The sequence below is a fragment of the Lynx rufus genome, unplaced genomic scaffold (genome assembly GCF_022079265.1).
Source record: "Lynx rufus isolate CCGP_SWC_20201006 ecotype Redwood Valley unplaced genomic scaffold, mLynRuf1.p SCAF_2, whole genome shotgun sequence".
NCBI lineage: Eukaryota > Metazoa > Chordata > Mammalia > Carnivora > Felidae > Lynx > Lynx rufus.
Genome location: NW_025814834.1, coordinates 203,316,339 through 203,335,958, shown reverse-complemented (window position 1 = coordinate 203,335,958; position 19,620 = coordinate 203,316,339). Strand labels below are relative to the sequence as shown.

Sequence of the window (19,620 nt, the reverse complement as noted above, 5' to 3'; positions counted from 1 at the left end):
CCTCCCTTTGTGCTGCGTCCCGAGCCGCGTCCTCCATGTAGCAGTGGGGGATGGGGGGTGTGCTGCTGAGTCCCCCTTCACAGAGCAAGGTTCAGCCCACACTCACCCCTCCCGTGGCTCCCCAAGGCACAGGATTTCTCTGATCTGTTCCGGTTTTTGCTGAGCCCCTGCTGGGCCATGATTTGTTTATGGGGCCGGAAGGAGCCAGAAGGGCTGGTTTGCTGTGGGTTCTCCTCTCAGCCCACTTGCCTGGTCCCCACCTGTCTTTACCCTCTGACTTTTGGTCCGTCTCTCTCCACGCTGTCCTTTCTGACTCCAGGCACCTTTATTTTCATCCTCTGGTTGACTGTCAGGCTGCAGAAAGTGAGGGCTCTGCCACCTTGGTGGCCTTGGAGTCACTATGTAGGCCCACTCACAGTTTTCCCTTCTGGGAAAGGGGTTGACAACGCTTACCTACAGGCTTCTTGGGAGGTTGTTACAGACAATACAGTAAAGTTCCTGGCCCACAGTAGACCCTGGAGAAATGGTAGCTTTTGACAGATTTTCTGTTTCCTTTTCTCTCCCCGCCCCCCACTTCCCCTCCCTTCTGTCTTCCTATCCCTGCTTTGTCCAGAGGAGCTAGAAATAACTTCCCCATCGCTCCTTTCCTGCCTGAATCTGTCCCCCCTATTTTCCTTCCTCTCTTTTTCTGCTTAAATGAATCTTAACAGGGAACTGAAGTTTCCTCTTTGTTTCTCTATTAAATGCCTTTCTGTTTCCCTGTTGTTAATTTTTAAAGCATGTGAGCGAAGTGATTTCCGTGTCTTGCCGCTCGGGTTAAGTGCTCACGGTTGACCCGTCTTTCTCCCGGGACAGCCCTGAGCGGAGTCACCTCCTCATTCAGCCACAGCCTCACGGTCCTGCTCTGTGGCCAACTCCAGGCTGACGCCACCCAGGGCAAAGAGGGGCTCTTCAAAACCCAATTCTTCCCTCCCCCTGCTCCTTGGAAACTCCATTTATCCTAACCTGCTCCATTTAAGCTTGGTTTTTCCAAGTGGTTCTGTACTGTGACTAAATTAAGGCTCCCGTTCCTCCTTTCCATGGCCTTTTATGAACCTGCCCAGCATTAATTACCATGTTTGTCACCGGGTAATAAAAATCTCTGAACTCCCTGCCACCAGATTATCTTTTTAAAGAAATGCAACTCATTTACAGTTAATAACCAGAGGCCCCGCCATCCTCGGTCTGCTAAAGCGACATGATTTATATACCCGGGTGAGCCTGTGCACTTGCATGCCGCATGATTGTGCTCAAGGTGGCCCTGGTTCCTCGAGTCACAGTCTGTGCCTTCCTTTCTGCCCCTGTCCTCTCAGGGCTCAGAGGCTGCTGATCAAACACTTGCTCCCCATCGGCACCCAGCACTGGGGGGGACCACAGAGGCCAGCGCGTGAGACTCGCCACCCAATGAGTCTCTCGGTGAGACCTGCCTGGTGGCCTCAGCAGTTAAAAATAATGTTCCCTCGGGTGCCTGGGTGGCTCAGTCGGTTGAGCGTCCGGTCCTGACCTGAGCGTCCGGCTCAGGTCATAATCTCACGGTCCGTGAGTTCGAGCCCCGCGCCGGGCTCTGTGCTGACAGCTCAGAGCCTGGAGCCTGCTTCGGATTCTGTGTCTCCCTCTCTCTCTGCCCCTCCCCTGCTCATGATCTGTCTCTCTCTCTCTCTCAAAAATAATAAACATCAAAAATAATTTTTTTTAATACTTTAAAAATAATGTTCCTGTCCTCTTTCCCCTCACAGACCACGTCTCGGTTGGAGGACTCGGGGACAGTTTTTATGAATATTTGATCAAATCCTGGTTGATGTCGGCCAAGACAGATGTGGAGGCTAAAGATATGTACTATGAAGCGTTGGAGGTAAGACAAGTGTCGGATTCTTCACCGGTGGTTGGTCCTTCACCACCGGGTCTGGCACAGGCCCCTAAGTGCTCACCACCACCACCCCCACCGTGGTGTGCTAGCCAGAAGAACAAAACAGTCTCCTCCCCAGCCAGTTGCTTTGCACACCCAGTTTGTGACTCTTCTCGAACACCTTGAAATTAGGGCCATGTTAGCATCCTCATGTTACAGATGCAAAACCCAGGCTCAAGGAGGGAAAGTCATTTGTCCAAGGCCTCACAGGAAGTGGCAGTCAGTCTGCTTCAGAAACCGTGGCGTGTGGGCTTCAGTCAATGTGTCAGAGCCCACAGCATAGTCAGGTGGTGGCCTGGGAGCCCCCAAAAGAGGCTGTCAAAGCAAGACCCTCAGCCCTCTTCCTGGTGGAGCAGAGGTGATGTAATTAGTGTGTCCAAATGGGGAGGGGCCTCCCTCAGTGGAGCATCCAGTTCTGCTCCTTCTCTCTATGTGGATGGAAATCAAGGCCCAGAGAGGGAAAGGCACCGCTCAAAGGCACACAGCACAGCGCTGGCCGAGCCGGAGCTAAAGCCAGATCTTCTCAGCCAGCCCCAGTGTTTCCCCCATGGCCCCTCACCACCACTGGTCTGGCTATAGGGTGTGAACTGGACAAGAGACGGTAGGCTGGGGTGGTGACTGCAAGGAGGGGGACACCTCAGGATGGAAGAGGGAGTTGGTTAGCCTGCGCTATTGGAAAGTAGGTTATAGACTCCCATTGGCCCATCAATAGGTGCTTCTGAGCCCAAGTAAGGAAAAGGCCCTGGGTAGACTCCAGGCCTCAGTTTCCTCATAAAGTGAGTTGAGCAAGTCGGATTTACTCTGCTGCCGTGTTGGTCTGAGGTCTTATGTCTCCTCAACTAGACTTCTTGCTCTTCTGCCCTTCTAAGTCGGCTCTCCACACAGCAGCCAGGAGAACTGGCTCCTTCACATTTGGAATAAACTAGACTCCTCACCTTTGCCCACCTGATTTAGACCTACCAGTCACCTTGAACTCCTTCCCCTTTGCTGTCAGGGGTGGTCCCCAGCCTCCTGCAGACACACCAGACTCAATCCCACCTTGGGGCTTTTGTATTTGCTGTTGTCTCTATGTGGAATATCATTCAAGTGGCTGTGGCCCATTTATTAGTCAACTCAAATACCACTAGGAATTGGCCTTTTGCCACCCCTCTCTGTCACAAACCCCAGACTTACTCTCTTCTTTGCTTTCATGGGCACTGAAAATTATCACGTGCCCATATTTGTTTACTCATTCATTGTCTTCCCCAAATAGAATGTGAGCAAAGATCTTGTCTAGTCATTCACTGTGTCTACCTCACTCCTAAAACAGTGCCCGGTACATAGCAAGCACACAATAACTGTTTTGTGAACAAATGAACATATGATTGCTGAAGGGATGGATGGATGGATGGATGGATGGATGGATGGATGGATGGACAGACGAGTGAATGGGTGGATCAGTGGGTGGGTGGAAGGATGGGTGGATGGATGGAGGGAGGGATGGGTGGATGTGTGGGTGGAAGGATGGATAGGTGGGTGAATGGGTAGATAGGCAGGTGGAAGGATGGATGGGTGAGTGGATATAGTGGATGAATGGGTATGAACAGTTGGACAGATGGATGAGTGATCTCTAACTACCCTCTGATTGCATGAGTCTGACCAGAAACAGTAGTGCTTAAAGGAAGTGCATTGAAACAGGCCTCCACAGCCATGGGCCTTTTAAACTGTGGGCTTGGTGAGGAGTTTTCCCCGCCCAGCTCCCCAGCACCAAGACCTTGGTCATGAAGCAGCTACTGGGACTGCAGTCCCATCTCAGTCTGAGTCTCGGCCCCAGATTCAGCTCCAGCTGAGCTTAGACCACAGCCAGTGTCTCCTATCTGAGGATCTGTGTTCAGCCTGCACAGGAGATGCTGCCTGGAAAGGCCTTTCTACATTTCTGTCATTCCTTGCAGGGTAAACATGAAGTTAGTGAACAGCCTGGTTCCCTGCCCTCAGGGCACACTGTAGTTGAGGCTTCAAGGGAAGAAATGGTCATGAATTATTTAAGCGAACGGGAGCTTTATGGAAAGCACTTGATTGAACAGGAGAGAACTTGGCTTTGCTCCCTGAATTTGATATCCCTAGTGAAGAGCCTGGAGTATCTCTGACCCTGGGTAAAGACTGGCCTCTGGCAAGTTTGGGGCTTTGAAGAATATTCTGGTAGTTCTCAACCTTGTCCACACGTTAAAAATCACCAGGGGAGCTATAAAATCCCATTGCTCAGGCTGTACCCTGGCAAGGTACATCAGAACCTCTGGGCTGAGGCCCAGGAAACAGCCTTGAAAGCTGCCTGGGGCAGGGGGCGGGGCGGGGTAGGGGGGGTGGGTTTCCAGTGTATAAGTTAGAACAATGTCCGGCACAGGCGGGTGTGGACGATTCAGACACGCAGACTGGGCACACCCCTGGGGGGTCCCAGGAGGAGAGGAGGAGCGAAAAGAAGGACAGGGAGAGTATCTGTCACTGTGGCCTCCTCCAGGCAGGTGCAGTGACTGCCTTGTCTTATTTAACCCCATCTTACAGACGAGAAACTGAGGCTCAGAAAGGCCCGAGGTCACACAGCAGCCAGTGTCAAAGCCAGGGTGCAAACACTGACTCCAGATAGAGTGCTCCTGCCAACCACAAAGGAGCCTGGCTTGTCTGAAGTCCCTCTCGGGAATGTACAGATGGGGTCCCCTCCAGGAGGGCCAAAGGAAGCAGAGGCTTCCTCACAGCCATCCCAGGAATTATTCCCAGTTTACAAATGAGGAGAAGGAATCTTCAGAAAAGTGAAATAAATTTGCCCAGAATCACCCAATTCTCAAATTGCAGAGCTGGGATTCCAACCCAGGCCTCTGTATCCCGCTCGGCTCTGCTCTGTCTCCTGCTATGATTGAAGCCTAACCAGTCAGTTGGCAGCCTGTGTTGTCTCGTGTTTGGCTTAGGGTTTTAGAAAGCCTTGAATTTTAATCTCTGCACCTATCTGCTTGTCTCAGTAGTGTCCTCACAGAGAGACTGGTCTGTCATTTCGTCTTTACCACAATTACTTAGCCTGGCATTAACCCAGAATGGAAATAACCCACGGGAGTCAGTCTGGAAGGGGCAGTTTTTGCACTGCGGTTGAGGCTTCATGGGATCGCCCCCAGATGTCTGTGTTCTCCCCCAAGTGTTGACAGTGGGTAACTGAACCAGATTTCTGCAGCCTGGGTTAGCCTGCCACCCCTCCTCCACACCCGCGTGGACCCAGCTCTACCCAGGAGCCAGGGCCCAGCCCAGAGCAGACCCAACCCAGTAGTGAGCGGCTCCCCAGGCGCCCCCCCTCAGTGCTCCTCCCCACGTGGCACAGGTGCCCTGGGCACGTCACGTCATCAGAGCCTCCCCATCTGCTATTCAGTGAGGGTCCTGCAGCCAGCCCCCCAGCCGGGACCTTGCAGGAGCAGGAAAAGAAACAAACCGATCCAAGAGCGAAGGTGTTGGAGTGCCTTCTGTATGTCAGCCCCTGGCCGGAGGTTGGTGGTGGCGGCTTCTGCTCTCACGCAGCCCTCAGAGTCCCGGGAGAGAGACAGACGCGCCACAGACACACACACACATAGATACGGACGCACAAAATGGGGACGGCACCACGTAGAAAGGGGACAGGGGAAGAGCGGACCGGGGCAGCCAGGGTTTGGGCCAGGGTGCCGTTTCCAGGGAAGCACATCGTGGAGGATGCCCAGAGACAAGCCGGAGTGGCGCAGTTGGGGTGGGGCATGTTTCTTGTAAAATGCCGACCACAAATCCTAATTCATGCGTGTATTTGATTTTGTGGGGAAGTCTCTGACTAGCAGGTGAGCCCCCGCCTCCACCCCAGGCAGGGCCCAGGCTGCGTGTCTTCAGGGGCTATATACCCTGCCCGAACCCGCTGCTGGCCCCAAGGAGGCGCTCACGGAATACACTCGAATACTGGATGGGAGGAGAGGGTGGGAATGAAAAGAGGCTGGGGGGGTGGGGGGGGCGGGCTGGAGAGGAGCTGGAACAGCCCACGGGCGCTGAGGACTCTCACTGCGCCAGGAAGTATGCTGAGGGCTGCACATACATGTCACCCGGTCCTCACAACCCTATGAGGTGGTTTATGGTCATCTCCCCATTTGATACACTCGGAGATTGAGGCACTTGGAGAGCACATAGAACCTGCCCAGTGTCACACAGCTTGGAACTGACGGAGGTGGCATTTGAACCCAAGGAATCTGCTTCTAGGAGCCATGTCTGTGGCATCAGGTTAAACTGGTGCATTATTTACAGAGAGCAGAGACCCCCGGAGAATATATTAGAGAGGCAAGAATGCAGGAAGAGGTCTGGCCAGGGCCCCAGAGGCCTAGCCCTGGACTAGGACCCACGGGCACTGCCATTACCTCTGACTCCTGGGCTCCCAGGGAGTAACGGCAGGGAGCGAGGGGTACAACGGCCTGACACCCACACCCTCCAACCTCCCGGGAGTCTTTACCAGAAGGAGTGGCCATCAGGTAGAGGAAGAGCGGTCTGGACGTCTGGTCCTTGGCTTAATCCTGGCGTGGCTGGAACCTGGGACAAGCCACTCAACCCCTTTGTCTGTAGAGGGCACTGCAGCCATGTGCCTGGCTCGTCGTGGGCATTAAATGAGAAGGTGTGTGATAAGGGCTTGTAGAGAGAAGCTCTTAACTTTCTGTGGGTCCTTTTTAAGACTCAGATAAAATATCTAGACCCTCTTCCCATGAAAATGCACATACACAAAAGTGTCATACACAATTTGATGGGCCTTCTGGACCCCCTAGAGCCCACCTACAGGCCAGCTGGGCTTCAGGTTAAGACTCCCTAACAGGGGCGCCTGGGTGGCGCAGTCGGTTGAGCGTCCGACTTCAGCCAGGTCACGATCTCGCGGTCCGTGAGTTCGAGCCCCGCGTCGGGCTCTGGGCTGATGGCTCAGAGCCTGGAGCCTGTTTCCGATTCTGTGTCTCCCTCTCTCTCTGCCCCTCCCCCGTTCATGCTCTGTCTCTCTCTGTCCCAAAAATAAATAAAAATGTAAAATTTAAAAAAAAAAAAAAAAAAAAAAAAACTCCCTAACAGAGAATACAGTGGAGGATGGATAAGAATTTTTAAAGATTTTTTAAAAGATCTTTGTGCACAGAAGATTTAAAAGTCTACATAAGAGGGGCACCTGGCTGGCTCAGTCAGTAGAACATGCAACTCTTAATCTCGGGGTCATGAGTTCAAGCCCCACGTTGGATGCAGAGATCACCTAAAAGTAATTTTTTTTTTTAAAGTCTAAATGAGAGACTCACCCTAGGGAGCTGCCTCGTATGCAAACCCCCCGCAGGCACCAGGCTTCAGCCAGGCGAGTGGCAGAAGGTGCCACTGGCCCCATCAGGGACCACCACCAGCCAAGGTCAAGGGCCTCCTTTGCTTGGGATGGAGGGCCCAGCAGAGCTGCGTTCACTGCTGTCTGCAAAATGTTCATTTTCCGTCCTCTCCCCCTCCCTTCTCTGTCCCGCCCCCCATGCCCCTTCCCCCTGCCCAACTCCCACCTTGCTCCCAGGCAATAGAGACCCACCTGCTGAATGTCTCTCCTGGGGGGCTGACCTACATTGCCGAGTGGCGAGGGGGGATTCTGGACCACAAGATGGGGCACCTGGCCTGTTTCTCCGGGGGCATGATCGCCCTCGGCGCTGAGGATGCCAAGGAAGAAAAGAGGGCCCGCTACCGAGAGCTCGCAGCCCAGATCACCAAGACGTGCCACGAATCGTACGCCCGCTCAGGTAACCGTGTGAGGGGAAGGGCAGCAGGAGAGACTGAGGCTAGACACGAGGAAGAACTAGACAAGCCAGCAGAGCGACAGTGAGTGAAGGGAACACAGTTTCCCCTTGGAAGTTACATAGAATTTGTACGAGGGACGTGCTGTCTGTGCACTGAGATTGTACCCGAAGTTCAAAGGAAAATAGGGGTGATGTATCGAGCACCTGGCCAAGGATTGTTCCACATCATGGCCAAACCTCACAACACAGATATGCTGAGGCCCAGAGAAGACTTGGCCAAGGGGCACAGAGCAGAAGGTCCTCCAGGCTCCCTGAGCCTAGAGATTTCCTTCTCCCTGAACCCTTACCCCTGAATGTACCTCTCTTTTTCCTCCCCACCACCCCTCCATTTAGGGGATCTTACCGCCCCTGGCACCACCCTGTTTATCACCCTCTTTGTTCCCAGATCACCAGAAAGCTTGAGAGCTCCTTGACCATCCCCCCCTAACACTCCACGCAGAATTGTCAAATGCTAGAATCAGAAGTCACTTTAGAGAACATGAACCCAACTCCCTGTTTTACACATGGGGAAACTGAGTCAGCCCAAAGTGGGGAAGTGACTTCACCAAAGTCACCCTGTGTGTCAGTAGCTAAGCCGGGGCTAGAACCCAGGTCTTCTGATGCCCAGCTGCTTCTTATGTGCTGCCTCTCTAGTGCCCCTCAGAAAAATCCCTCCTCCAGGGCCCTGAGAGGTGCCCACTGCCCTGAACTTAATCCCAGGCTTGGTTGGAGGAGAGGACCTAAGATTTGCCATAAATATTCGTGGCTCAAGTGCTGCTCTGCCACTCACCAGCTGGGTGGCCTCTATTTTCCTACCTGCTCAATGGAAACAATAACACAGGTCTCCCAGGGTGAGATAGAGGGTCCCATAGAGAGCACATTGCCAGCCGCCTTCAGCCACAGCACGGAGGAGTTTATTAGCCTGACATGTGTCCTTGACCCCTCCAGTTGAGTCCAGATCTCCGGGAGCTGTTTTCATGAAGCCAGTGATTTGCAGTGGGTCCTTACAACGATCTGCAATTTCATTCAAAGAGCCAGGACCATAAACAAACGGGAAATCTCAGGAATAATAAAAAGCTCGCTGTTTGTCTGGGACAATCAGCCCAGACCATAAAAGACATGCACTTAATAGAGCGTGCTGTTCCAGCCAGCCCGCTTGTCCGTGGACGACCACGGCGGTCGCTCCTGCCCTCACCCCATTAGCCGCTTGGCAGAATGGCTGTTTGCTGATGGTCAAGAGCAGCTGTAGCATTTGAGCAATCGAAGGGGCCAGGGTCTGGGGGGGTCCCGTTTCCGTGAAGTCTTCCATGGGAGAGTAGGATGTCCTGCAAAGCTCCAGTCGTCTCTTGAGGAAAAACAACCCAGGGCCTCTCAGGGTCCTGACCCAATGGAAGAAGGAAGGGGACACCTGAGGACCAGAGCTGGGCACTCCGCTGACCCAGGTGTGATGTACAGGTGTTAAAGGAAGGAGGCCTAGAGTCTCAGACCCAGGAGGAAAAGAGAGAGAGCACAGTCCAGGGAAAGGGCATCAGACAGATCGAGGGTCACATCCCAGCTCAGTCACAGCTCGCTGTGTTACCTTGGACAAATTACTTAGCCTCTCTGACCCTCAGTTTCCATGTGCCTGGGAGAGGGACAATAACATCTACCTTAGCAAAGAAAACCATTTTTTAAGGATTGAAATAATGTATGGAAAGCACCCAGCACAGCCCTTGAAATCATAGGTGGTGACTGTAGTTGTGGTTATAATTATGGTCCTCCAGAAAACAGGGACAGCACCAAATTGTCCAAAAACAAACAAGCCAAACAATGATAACAAAATGAAACTCAGAACTCATCAGGCCCTCTTTATCTAGCTGCCTCTGCCTGAGTATGTGCCTCTGGGCAGCCCCCCCCCCCCGCCCCGGTCTCCACCTTGGCATTATCCCAGCCTGTCAGCTCTGGAAGGCTGGTTCTGGGAGGTGTGAAATAGAGGTGCCCTAAGAAAGGGGTGTGTGGAGAAGCATCACTGCATATCAGCATGTTAAAGGATCTGATAAGTCCTGCAGACGGGAGACTCTTTCACTTTATCTGACCCACTGTTCCTTAAATGTATTTAAACCTGAAATCCTTTCTTGGCTGAGCTCCGGTTCACATCTTGCAGAGCTAACATCTCAAAATACACAGCTGGGGAACATCGCCCAAACCTTTGTCTCCCCCGACTGCTAGATAGTTCATTTGGACTCTCAGATTCTAAAACTGCAAAATGTTCGAGGCCTCAAGGGTCTTGCTGTGGCCAACCTAGGCCAAGAGGGAAGCTGTGCGTTTGCCAGGCTCAGCTCTGGCTGGCGGTATAGGCAGGGCCCAGCGGGTATCAGTCCATCACGAGCCCTCCCCCTGCCACTGCTTCCAGGCCACTGAGCTCTCTCCTGGGGCAGCCAGGTCCTGAAAAGTAGGAGGTGGGAGGTCTGACCTAGACCCTCTGGTTGGTCTTCCCCACAGATACCAAACTGGGGCCCGAGGCCTTCTGGTTTAACTCCGGCAGAGAGGCAGTGGCCACACAGCTGAGCGAGAGCTACTACATCCTGCGGCCTGAGGTGGTGGAGAGTTACATGTACCTGTGGCGACAGACCCACGACCCCATCTACAGGGAGTGGGGCTGGGAAGTGGTGACGGTGAGTGGGCTGGTTGGGGGAGGGGGGACTGGGTGACAGGTGCCCTGAGAATTCAACCAGGGTCCAAAACACCCTAGCACAGGCTTTGAGAGGAGGGTCAGACCAGGCTGACATCCGGCCGAGGTTCTGAATGCAAAGGGTCAAGGTGAGGTTGCACAGCTAAGTGTCCCCAGCTGGGCAGAAGCAGGCCAAGAAACGAGCGCCCACAGCCTTTGGGGCCTGGACTCTAGGACCAGCAAACTTAAGAGGGCCAAAGGCAGGGCAGCAGCCAGAGGGGCCCAGAGCGCATGGGGTCACTGCTCTCCGACCTTGAAGCCCGAGCAGATGGCTTTAGATTTCTCCTGTCAAGCAGGAATCGGCTGCCAAGCCAGCAGATCACCTCCCTGCTCTGCCCAGAGCCAGCCCAGCCCTGGGCAGCCCCTACCTTTTTCTGGGCTCTGCTCCCCACCGCCCATGTCTCCTCCACCCGCCCTCTTGTCCCCAACTACCTGGCAGGAAACCTCATGCCCTTCTCTGGGGTAGAGCCAAAGGCAGGTATGGGGAGTCCAGAAGGATGTCTCTTGATGGATGCTAAGCCTTCTCTGTGCCCCCCTCTTCCCAACTTCTCCTAGGGCCCACGGCTCTGAGGCACAGGCTGTCCTAGGGAGAGCCACACCCAGAGCTTAGACTTGGGCAGGGCACGAGGGCACACTCAGGCTCACTGACATGGTTCATTGGCCAGAAACCCCCTGTTTCCCTGAAGGCCCTGGTTCTTGACCAGTAAAAGTCAAGTGTTTTGTGCTCCTGAGCCCAGCCCACAGAGCCCTCTGTGGGTAAAAATTGCATTTATTAAAAAAAAAAAAAAAAAAAAAAGCTGTCAGCCCATGGCCCACCCACCGGTGGAACAGGGACCACATCTGCCCAGGGAGTTCCCTGGGGTATGCCGAGTCCCGTCCCCACATCCCGGCCCTCCACTGCCTTCCTCTGTGGGTGAGTCTGTTGGACCAGCCTATCCCCCTGGAAGGCCAAGAGAACATGCCCCGAGTTCAGACCCAGAGCAAAGCTCGAGCAAGCAGTCTGTTGGGACAGAGTGCTCAGCAGTGGGCCCAGGGTGTGTGTCCCCACCAGCCTGGCAGCAGGTCAGCTGAGCCCTGAACAAACCATTCAGCCTTCTGCTTCTGCAAATGCCAGCAGCCCCTAGCCAAGTGGTCAGGGGCCTGCCCATCCATGAACTGGGCAGGCACGAGAACTGGGCAGGGGCCTCTCCTCTCCCCTCCCCCCGCCCCCCAAAGCTGCCTCCCTTCTCCTCAGGCCCTGGAGAAATACTGTCGAACAGAAGCCGGTTTCTCCGGGATCCAAGATGTGTACAGTAGCATTCCCAACCACGACAACAAACAGCAGACCTTCTTTCTAGCGGAGACACTAAAGTGAGTTGGGGCCCGGCCGGTGTTCTTGCCAGAGGAAACTGGGCTTTCCTAGGGGTGAAGGGCGGGTGTGGGCGAGGGATGGGGTCAGCAGTCCCTCCCTTCACCAACAGTCAGGTTCTGCCATCACAGGGGGGCCCAAGAGGGGCTGGAGGGGCGGGGAAGGGGGGCGCTGGGCTCTCCGGGTCACACCCCCAGGGTGCGCCTCTGGCCAGGCCCGGGCGGGACTCCATCCCCTAAGTGTTAGCCGTGTGGTAAGTTAACTCCTTTAACTAGTCTCCTTGGGTTACTTAGTTCTCTGAAACTACGTCCTCTTCTGTAAAATGGGGAGAATGACAGTGATGGGGGTCACTGCTGCGAACCTTCCCTGTGCAGTTTTGCTGCTGCTCCGGCCCCTCGCTTTCTTGGGGTGGAAGTCCTCGATGTTCCCCAAAGCATCCCCCTTGTGCTCAACTCTCTGAAATGGATTAGAATGGTCTGTTCTGCCACCAGAACGGCACATCAGGGAGCAGCCTAAGAGTTTGGACTGGTGCAGTACTCAGGCCACTGTGAAACGTAAGAAGACTCTAGACCTTAAGCAGTCCTAGCAGGCTTCTCACATAGGGTCCTCATACAAGTGGGGAAGAACCTGGGTGAAGCCAGATGGGTGTGAGTTAAACAGAGTGAGGGCAGGGGCGAGCCAGCATTCAACCAGGTGGGACCGCCCCAAGTCTCAGTGCCCTCCTTGGCATCCACAGCTCCTTCCCTGGGATCAGCCCTCCTAGTGGATTTGGGATCTCAGACCTCCCTGCACCCTTAGCCACAGGCCCGTTGTGGTTGTCGCAGTGGCCTCTGAGATTTGTTCCCAGCGGGGGGACCTGTTCCCCAAAGCGCTGACGGGCTGTGTTTTGCTTCCCTCCCGGCCCCCCGGGGCGCAGGTATCTCTATCTTCTGTTCTCTGAAGACGATGTGCTCTCCCTGGAAGACTGGGTGTTCAACACGGAGGCCCACCCCCTCCCCGTGAACCACTCGGACAGCCCCGGCAGGGGCGGGGGCCAACTCTGACCCCACCTCCCTGCCGCTCCCGGGGCCCGGAGGGTCGCCTTGCCTTTTCAGGACTTGGGACTGTTCTCAAAGGGATTGGGAACGTAGGCCCCATTCTGGGCAGACCCAGGGCACAGGTGTCGGACCAGCAACTTCCTTTCCTCTGTGAGGAGACAGGACTTGGAGACGCAGCAAATGTCGCACCAGGCCCAGACTTTCCTTCCTATGGAGAATTTCTATGAAACCCACTCACTTGCCATCCCAGGGCCCAATGACTGGAGGTCTGCCTATTGTCGCCATGTATTTGGGTCACTTCCGTTCATGTGGGGAGGGTTTTTTTTAATTTGTTTTGCTTGATTTTGCCTTTTCTCTGCAGTTGTGTTTTATCACAAATTATATGCTTTCAAAATCATGTGCTTTCACACGCAGTATCGTCTTGATGAACTAAACCTTAAAGTGTTTGCAGACACAAACCTTGACCCTGTTTTCTATATTTTAAATGCCTTTTGCCCAACATGTACTATACGTTCAACTATGTGGCATTTACCTTATAATTTGAGGAGGCGCTGCCTTTTGATTTGGGCCTAAATGTTAACGAATCACTAGTGCTATTTTCATTATTGTAATGGAAAAATCTGTAAACTTACAATAAAAGAGTTTATTGAATAAGAAATACAATTGGGTTCATTGCACATCAGTGACTCTTGGGAAAACCATTGCAATGCTATCAGAAAAAATAACCAGCAGTTGATTTAACGTGCAATTTAGTAAAGACTTCTATTGCCTTTCCTTAACTCGGTCTTAAAAATTCAGGAAGGGTGAAGCCAATCCTTTAAATGGAGTTGGATGTTTATACTTAGGTCAAAGCTTGGAAGAGGCCCAGAGAGGGCCAGCAACTTGCCTGAAGTCATACAGCCAGTAGAGGCAGAGGGGTGAGCCCAGCCCCTCTTACTCACATGCCCCTCCCACCCCCAGTTATGTGTTCATCTGCTCTCGTTCAGCAGATACATGGTGAGTGCCCGTAGGGGACCAGACACTGGGCTGGACACCAAGGACACAGCCATAAGTGAAACAGTCCTAAGTTCTGTCCTCAGGGAGCGAACGGTCAAGGAGGGGGAAAGACAGACCGGGAAATAAACTGACAGGTAAGTAACATGACTGCAAGTTGTATAAAATGCTACAAAGGAGTCATGTGGGGCCGGGGTACTAATGGCCAGGACCGATCTGCGGGCATGACTTTCAAGGCCTAGAAGATAAGGAGCAGCCGGACGGGCACCCCACGATCCCACTCTCCCCAGTGACATCACCTGCCTCCCCCGCGGGGAGGCCTAGAACCTTGAGGCATTACGCAGAGCAAGGCGTCCAGGCAGGGGTGAAGGGAGAGCTCTCCCTCCGCTTGGCAGCTTGTCCACACAGCTGACCTCACAGGATAATTCTAAGCCCTGCCGCACGCTCAGTCACTTCATTCTGGCTACTTGAGTAGCCCCAGGACGCCTGGCTGGCTCCGTCAGAAGAGCATGTGGTCTTGATCTCGGGGTCGTGAGTTCAAGCCCCATGTTGGGTGCGGAGATTAATAAACTTGAGTAGCCCCTGGGGTGTTGGAGCCCTGGGCCAAGTCACCCGCCTTTAAGTCCCCACTATGAGAGCCTGGGCAGGTCACCTCACCTCTCCGGTCCCTCTTCCGTCAAACAGGGAGAAACCTCCGTCTCCCAAGGTCGCTGTGACAATGAGTGGGATCCACAGGCGCCCTGGCAAAGTGGGCAGGGCTTTTCTTTGTCCTGGGGACACAGATGCCTCCTGCATCTTCATAAGCAGTAGTCAGAGCTCTGGGTGAGCAGTCCCCATGGCAGGGACCCTGGAGTTTTGTGACTAAGTCCCTCTCTGAACCCAGGAAATCACTTCACTTTAGACAGGCATCAAGAAAGTGTGACTCTGGTGACCCGCCTGTGTCCACTTTTTTTAAAAAGCAAAACGGGGGCGCCTGGGTGGCTCATTCGGTTAAGTGTCTGACTCTTGATTTCGGCTCAGGTCACGATCTCACGGTTCGTGGGACTGAGCCCTGCGTCGAGCAGGCTCTGCTGACAGCGCAGAGCCTGTTTGAGGTTCTCTCTCTCCCTCTCTCTCTTCTGTCTGCCTCCCCTCTGCTCGCATGCTCGCTCTTTCTCTCAAAAATAAACATTTCATAAACTTGAAAAAATAAATAAGGCAAAACAGAAAAACCCACTGCCAAGCATTGTGGAAAGGTTAGGAGTATCTTTATGCTGAGCAGAAAGAAAAGCCACATACAAACCATCCTACCCTTCGGAATGAAGACCATTATATTTTCTTCCAGATCTTTTTTCTGTGAACGTACAGAATATATTTTGCAAACATGGAATCACACTATGTCTACTGTTTTACTATAATCTGCTTTTGCTCTTAACTGTATGCTGTGAAGTTCTTTCCATGTCGACAAATACACACTACCGCACCTGGTTGTAGAATGTTCCATTGTGTACTCTATCGTGCTTTCTGGGGCATTTGGGTTTGTGACTGTTTGGGCCCTCAGTTACAAATAATAGAAACCAACTCTGTGTAACTTAAGCCAACAAAACAAAACGAACAAACAAAAAAAAAAAAAAAAGAAAAAGAAAAAAACACGTATTGAAATGCCCTGGGGTGACTCATGGGCTCTCAAGAGAGGCAACAGTCAGACCACAAGAAGGACTAGGAAGAGGAAGTGGCCAGGGACAGGATCTAGGCTGGAAGAACCAAGGGGGTAGTCTCCCCAGCACCTCCGTCAGGCCCGGTGACTCCAAATGGGTCCGGATCCTACCGGCTCCCCTCAAGGAAGTAGGCTTCCAATTGGCCTAACCTGGGTCATGTGCTCCCCAGCCAGGTGCATCTTGAATGACAGGCAAGGACGCCATGCGATAGGGGATGGGCTGGTCCCTGGAGAAAAAAAGGAGGTTTGCTACCAAAATAACGAAGCCACCTGCTGGTGGGGCAGAAACCACAGGACTGTTCACAGGTTTTGCTTTGATTTTTTTCAGTATTGGAAAGAGAGTTAGGAAAGCCTACTTGGCTATTCCTCTTCTTTCCTCTCCTCCGGCCCCTTAGAGCCAACTCCTGGAATGTCTCTCCGTGGCAAAGTCACTTGGCGGTTCCCCAAGGCCCCATTCCCTCCCCCCCCCCCCCGTTGGGCCCATGTTGCTGTCCCTGTCTCCTGCCACCTGCGTTCTTGTCTTCTGCATTATGGCTGGGAGCAAGCTGTAAAAATGAGCATTTTAAAATTCATCCTCCAGGAGGGCCCTTGCAGGTGGAGAAATATCACCCGTTTGGCAACTTAACGCCATTCCAGGGATAAAAATAAGACCCAAGGTAGGCTGCGAGGAGAGAGACATTAAGGGATGAGTCATCTTCATCGAAGGAGGAGCCACAGAAGCCCGGTTCTGGAACCACTCCCGGGGGCAGACCCTCCTTTCCTGGCAAGGGTCAGCGTGCTGCCGGCCTCGTTTGCAGCCTCGTCTGATGGAACCACCTTTTGCACCTGTTTTCTTCACAGATGGGCTTGATGCTGGTTCCTGCCTGGAAAGCTTCATTAGCACCTGGCTCCAGGCACTGAGGTCTGCAGAGCACCGCACTGCTGAGAAGCGGGACATTTCCTCCTCCAGATGCTTCCTTTTAGATGACTGCATCTGTTTAGACGCTTTGTACGTCCCGTTGTGTCTTTGGCGATTTGCAAAGTTCAAAAACCAAATGCACTGGAAAGAAAAGCAAAAACAGAAAATCCAATTTAAAGGCGGCAAAGCAAAAAGAGAAAATCCGATTTAAAGGCGGTATCCTTGAGACCCACAATGTGAATCTCAGCTCTGTCCCCTCTGCTTTGGGGAGGGGACCGAAGGGGAGATGGGGAAGAGCCAGCTCCTCCCTGCTACCCCACTGGGGCTCTGTCCTTGGAAATATGCTCCTTGATTATGTAGCACAGAGACGCTCAGCCCTCTGTGACTAAAGCTTAATCACATGGTAATGGGGGGGGGGGTGCTGATGCTGGTTTTTTGTATCTAAAAATATCTGGTTGGTTCCCTATACTTGGAACAATATTTTGATCCTGCTCCTCCTGTCTCTTAAGACAGAGCTTTTTAAACTTGAATGTGCACCTGAATCACCTGGGGATCTTGTTAAAATGCAGATTCATATTCAGCGGCTCAGGCGCGGAGCCCAAGATACTGCGCTTCTAACAAGGCCCCAGGAGATGCTGTCCTGAGACCACACCGAGTAGCAAGGTCTCCCCTAATGGCCGCTCTTCTGGTTTCTGCCCTTTGCATCCATGGAGTTGTAACCTCTCCAGAGTAGAGGGGCTCAGGTGTTGGGATGGCTTCGAGAGGTACCTTGGCTACAGAGGAAGCTATCACCTGCATCAGTGGCTCCCCGCCCCCTCCAGGACGGTCTGGACAACACCAGAGCCGGCTTGCTTGTGGCTTAGGACAATGCTGTCCAGTAGAACTTGTACGATGTTGGAAATCTTCCAGATCTGTGCTGCCCAACAGGGTGGCCACATGTGGGTATTGAGCACTTAAAATGGGCCAAGTGCAACCGAGGAGCTAAGATTTTAAATTGTATTTCATTTTATTTTATTTTTTAATGTTTATTTCTTTTTGAGAGAGAGAGAGAGACAGAGTGTGAGCAGGGGAGGGGCAGAGAGAGAGGGAGACAGAAGATTCAAAACAGGCTCTGTGCCGACAGCAGACAGCCCGACGCGGGGCTCGAACTCACGAACCGTGAGATCAAGAGCTGAGCTGAGGTCACGTCACCGACTGAGCCACCCAGGTGCCTCCAATTTTTATTTCATTTTAATTAAAGTTAAGTAGCCATTTGTAGTACTGAGCGCCATTTTGAACAGTGTAGTCGTAGAACTTAGAAAGCCAGTCCTCTGTTCACTGACTCCCTGCCCCACTGGACCCTCCACCACCTGCATCATTACAAAAATAGTCTTAGCACAAAAGATATTGTTTGGGGAGTTGAGGGTTCCCTTGGACATACTTGGTTATTTTTATATTCATTCCGGCCTCTGTTTTCTACAAGAGCCTCTGTTTCTTGTTTTGTTCTGTTTTGTTCTCACCCACTGGTGTATCTGCAGATCCATGTACATTAGATCAAGTTGAAGATAAGCAAGGCAGAACGGGAGAGGGCGAGCAGAGACGGAAACAGAGGACCTGGGTTCAGCTGTACCCTGCCCTTTCCCTGGGCTGTATGACCTTGGGCAAGCCCCTTAACTCTCTGAGCCTCCGCCTGCCTCTACGGAAAGGGAGGGTGATTACGAGGGTTAATCGAGCTCCCCAGTGTAGTAACTCAATACATAGAGTGATGATCGTTGCCGCTATTATGTGAAGGCTCTCTGTAAACTAGAAAACGCTGCTGTCAAAAATTCTCCTTTTTAAACAAAATGCTCTGAAACTTGGAGGGAACTGCATCAACCAGGCCCAGGAGACAAACCAAAATCTCAAAGCAATAAATCTGAACATTTTCCACTTTCGCATTGAGCAAGCATTTTGCCGTTAGCCCTGAAGTACGAAGTTAGGAAACTGGGAGAAAGATCCAAGGGCTTCCAGGAGCCGGCCTGATGGTGGGGGTGCTCAGGCAGGGGCAGAGGGCTGAGGGAAGATGCTGGGAGCTTGCCCAGAATCTGGCAGAGGCCCTCGGCTTCGGAGGCGAGGCTGGGGTCCTGTTCGCCTTTCCTCTTCCCCTGACCAATCCTTCCTACCGCGTGGGGAGGGGGGCACGGCAGGCAGAGACCCACAGCGGGAACCTGAGGTGCGGGGAGGCCTGCTTGGGTCCCACAGCTGTCCCTGGCCCCTGGGCACCCCTACAGACACCCACAGTGCTCTCCCTGCCACGCCCATGCCCTGCGTCTCCCTTCCTCTCTCAAATGACCCCAAATCTAGGGTGGCCCTCGCTCTGCTCTTGCAATTTGCTCATGACAGTTTAGCTTCCAAACCTGTTGTTCCAGCACGTTCATTCCCGATGCCCCCTTTGCTCTCAAAAGTGTCCCAGTTTGAACAACAAATGATGTGGCTTCCCTGGTGTAAGTGAAAAGAACGGTGACTGAGATCTGTCTCCCGGAAGCCTTTGGTGCTTCAGGGAATGGTAAAACCCAACCCGGAAAAGCATTCAAGTAGCCCAGAGATTCTTTCCTTTGGAAACCGATCTGGAACTGCGCATGATCTCACAGCCTCCACACGTTTCCATCCCTGTGCCTCTCGCCCGGATTGTCCTCCACCCCCCAGGTGTGCCTACTAAACTCCTCTTCATTCCTCAAGGCTGCCCTTGAGGCCACCTCCTCCAGGAAGCCTTCCTGGACCCCTTCCTGCCCTTCCCTTGAAACAGGCTTAAAACCTCCTTGTCCTGGGCCCCCACCATACTTGGGGCAGACCAGGTTTGCATGAGCCTCTCCCCGGTAGATCCCAGGGACCTTATCCTCGTCTTTGGAACCCCAACACGCTGTAGGCAGCAACAAATGTTCGTGTTGATGGTTTAAGGATTAATCACCCACCTGCCTCCCACAAATTCCAGCTGACTGAGAATGGGGTGGGGGGTGATGATGAGTTTCATTACAAGGCCTCTGGGAGCTGTCTGGGCTGTGGGCTGACCGTAGATTCCAGAAAGTGTGTGGGAAGGGAGAACGGGGGCTCTTCCCACCATGGGACAGGAAGGGCCCAGAAAGGTGGAGTATGAGCTCATAGGCCCAGTGGCCCTCTGGGCAGGGCGGTGACCCCTTCCCCTAGGTAAAGTGATGAGACTGCCGGGGTTCACCC

General features: G+C 53.1%; 1 protein-coding gene across 2 annotated transcripts in view; it reads left to right on the top strand.

Annotated features, from left to right (window-relative positions):
* The window catches only part of MAN1C1 (mannosidase alpha class 1C member 1), a 141,042-nt gene extending 127,543 nt beyond the window's left edge, over nucleotides 1-13,499 (top strand). For both annotated transcript variants that reach the window (XM_047083490.1, XM_047083489.1), the window contains exons 8-12: nucleotides 1,776-1,891; nucleotides 7,491-7,710; nucleotides 10,228-10,400; nucleotides 11,691-11,806; nucleotides 12,721-13,499. In XM_047083490.1, the coding sequence (XP_046939446.1) occupies nucleotides 1,776-1,891; nucleotides 7,491-7,710; nucleotides 10,228-10,400; nucleotides 11,691-11,806; nucleotides 12,721-12,847 (752 nt within the window). In that variant the 3' untranslated portion in view covers nucleotides 12,848-13,499. The remainder of the gene's footprint in view (nucleotides 1-1,775; nucleotides 1,892-7,490; nucleotides 7,711-10,227; nucleotides 10,401-11,690; nucleotides 11,807-12,720) is intronic.
* Nucleotides 13,500-19,620: the final 6,121 nt, after the last annotated feature.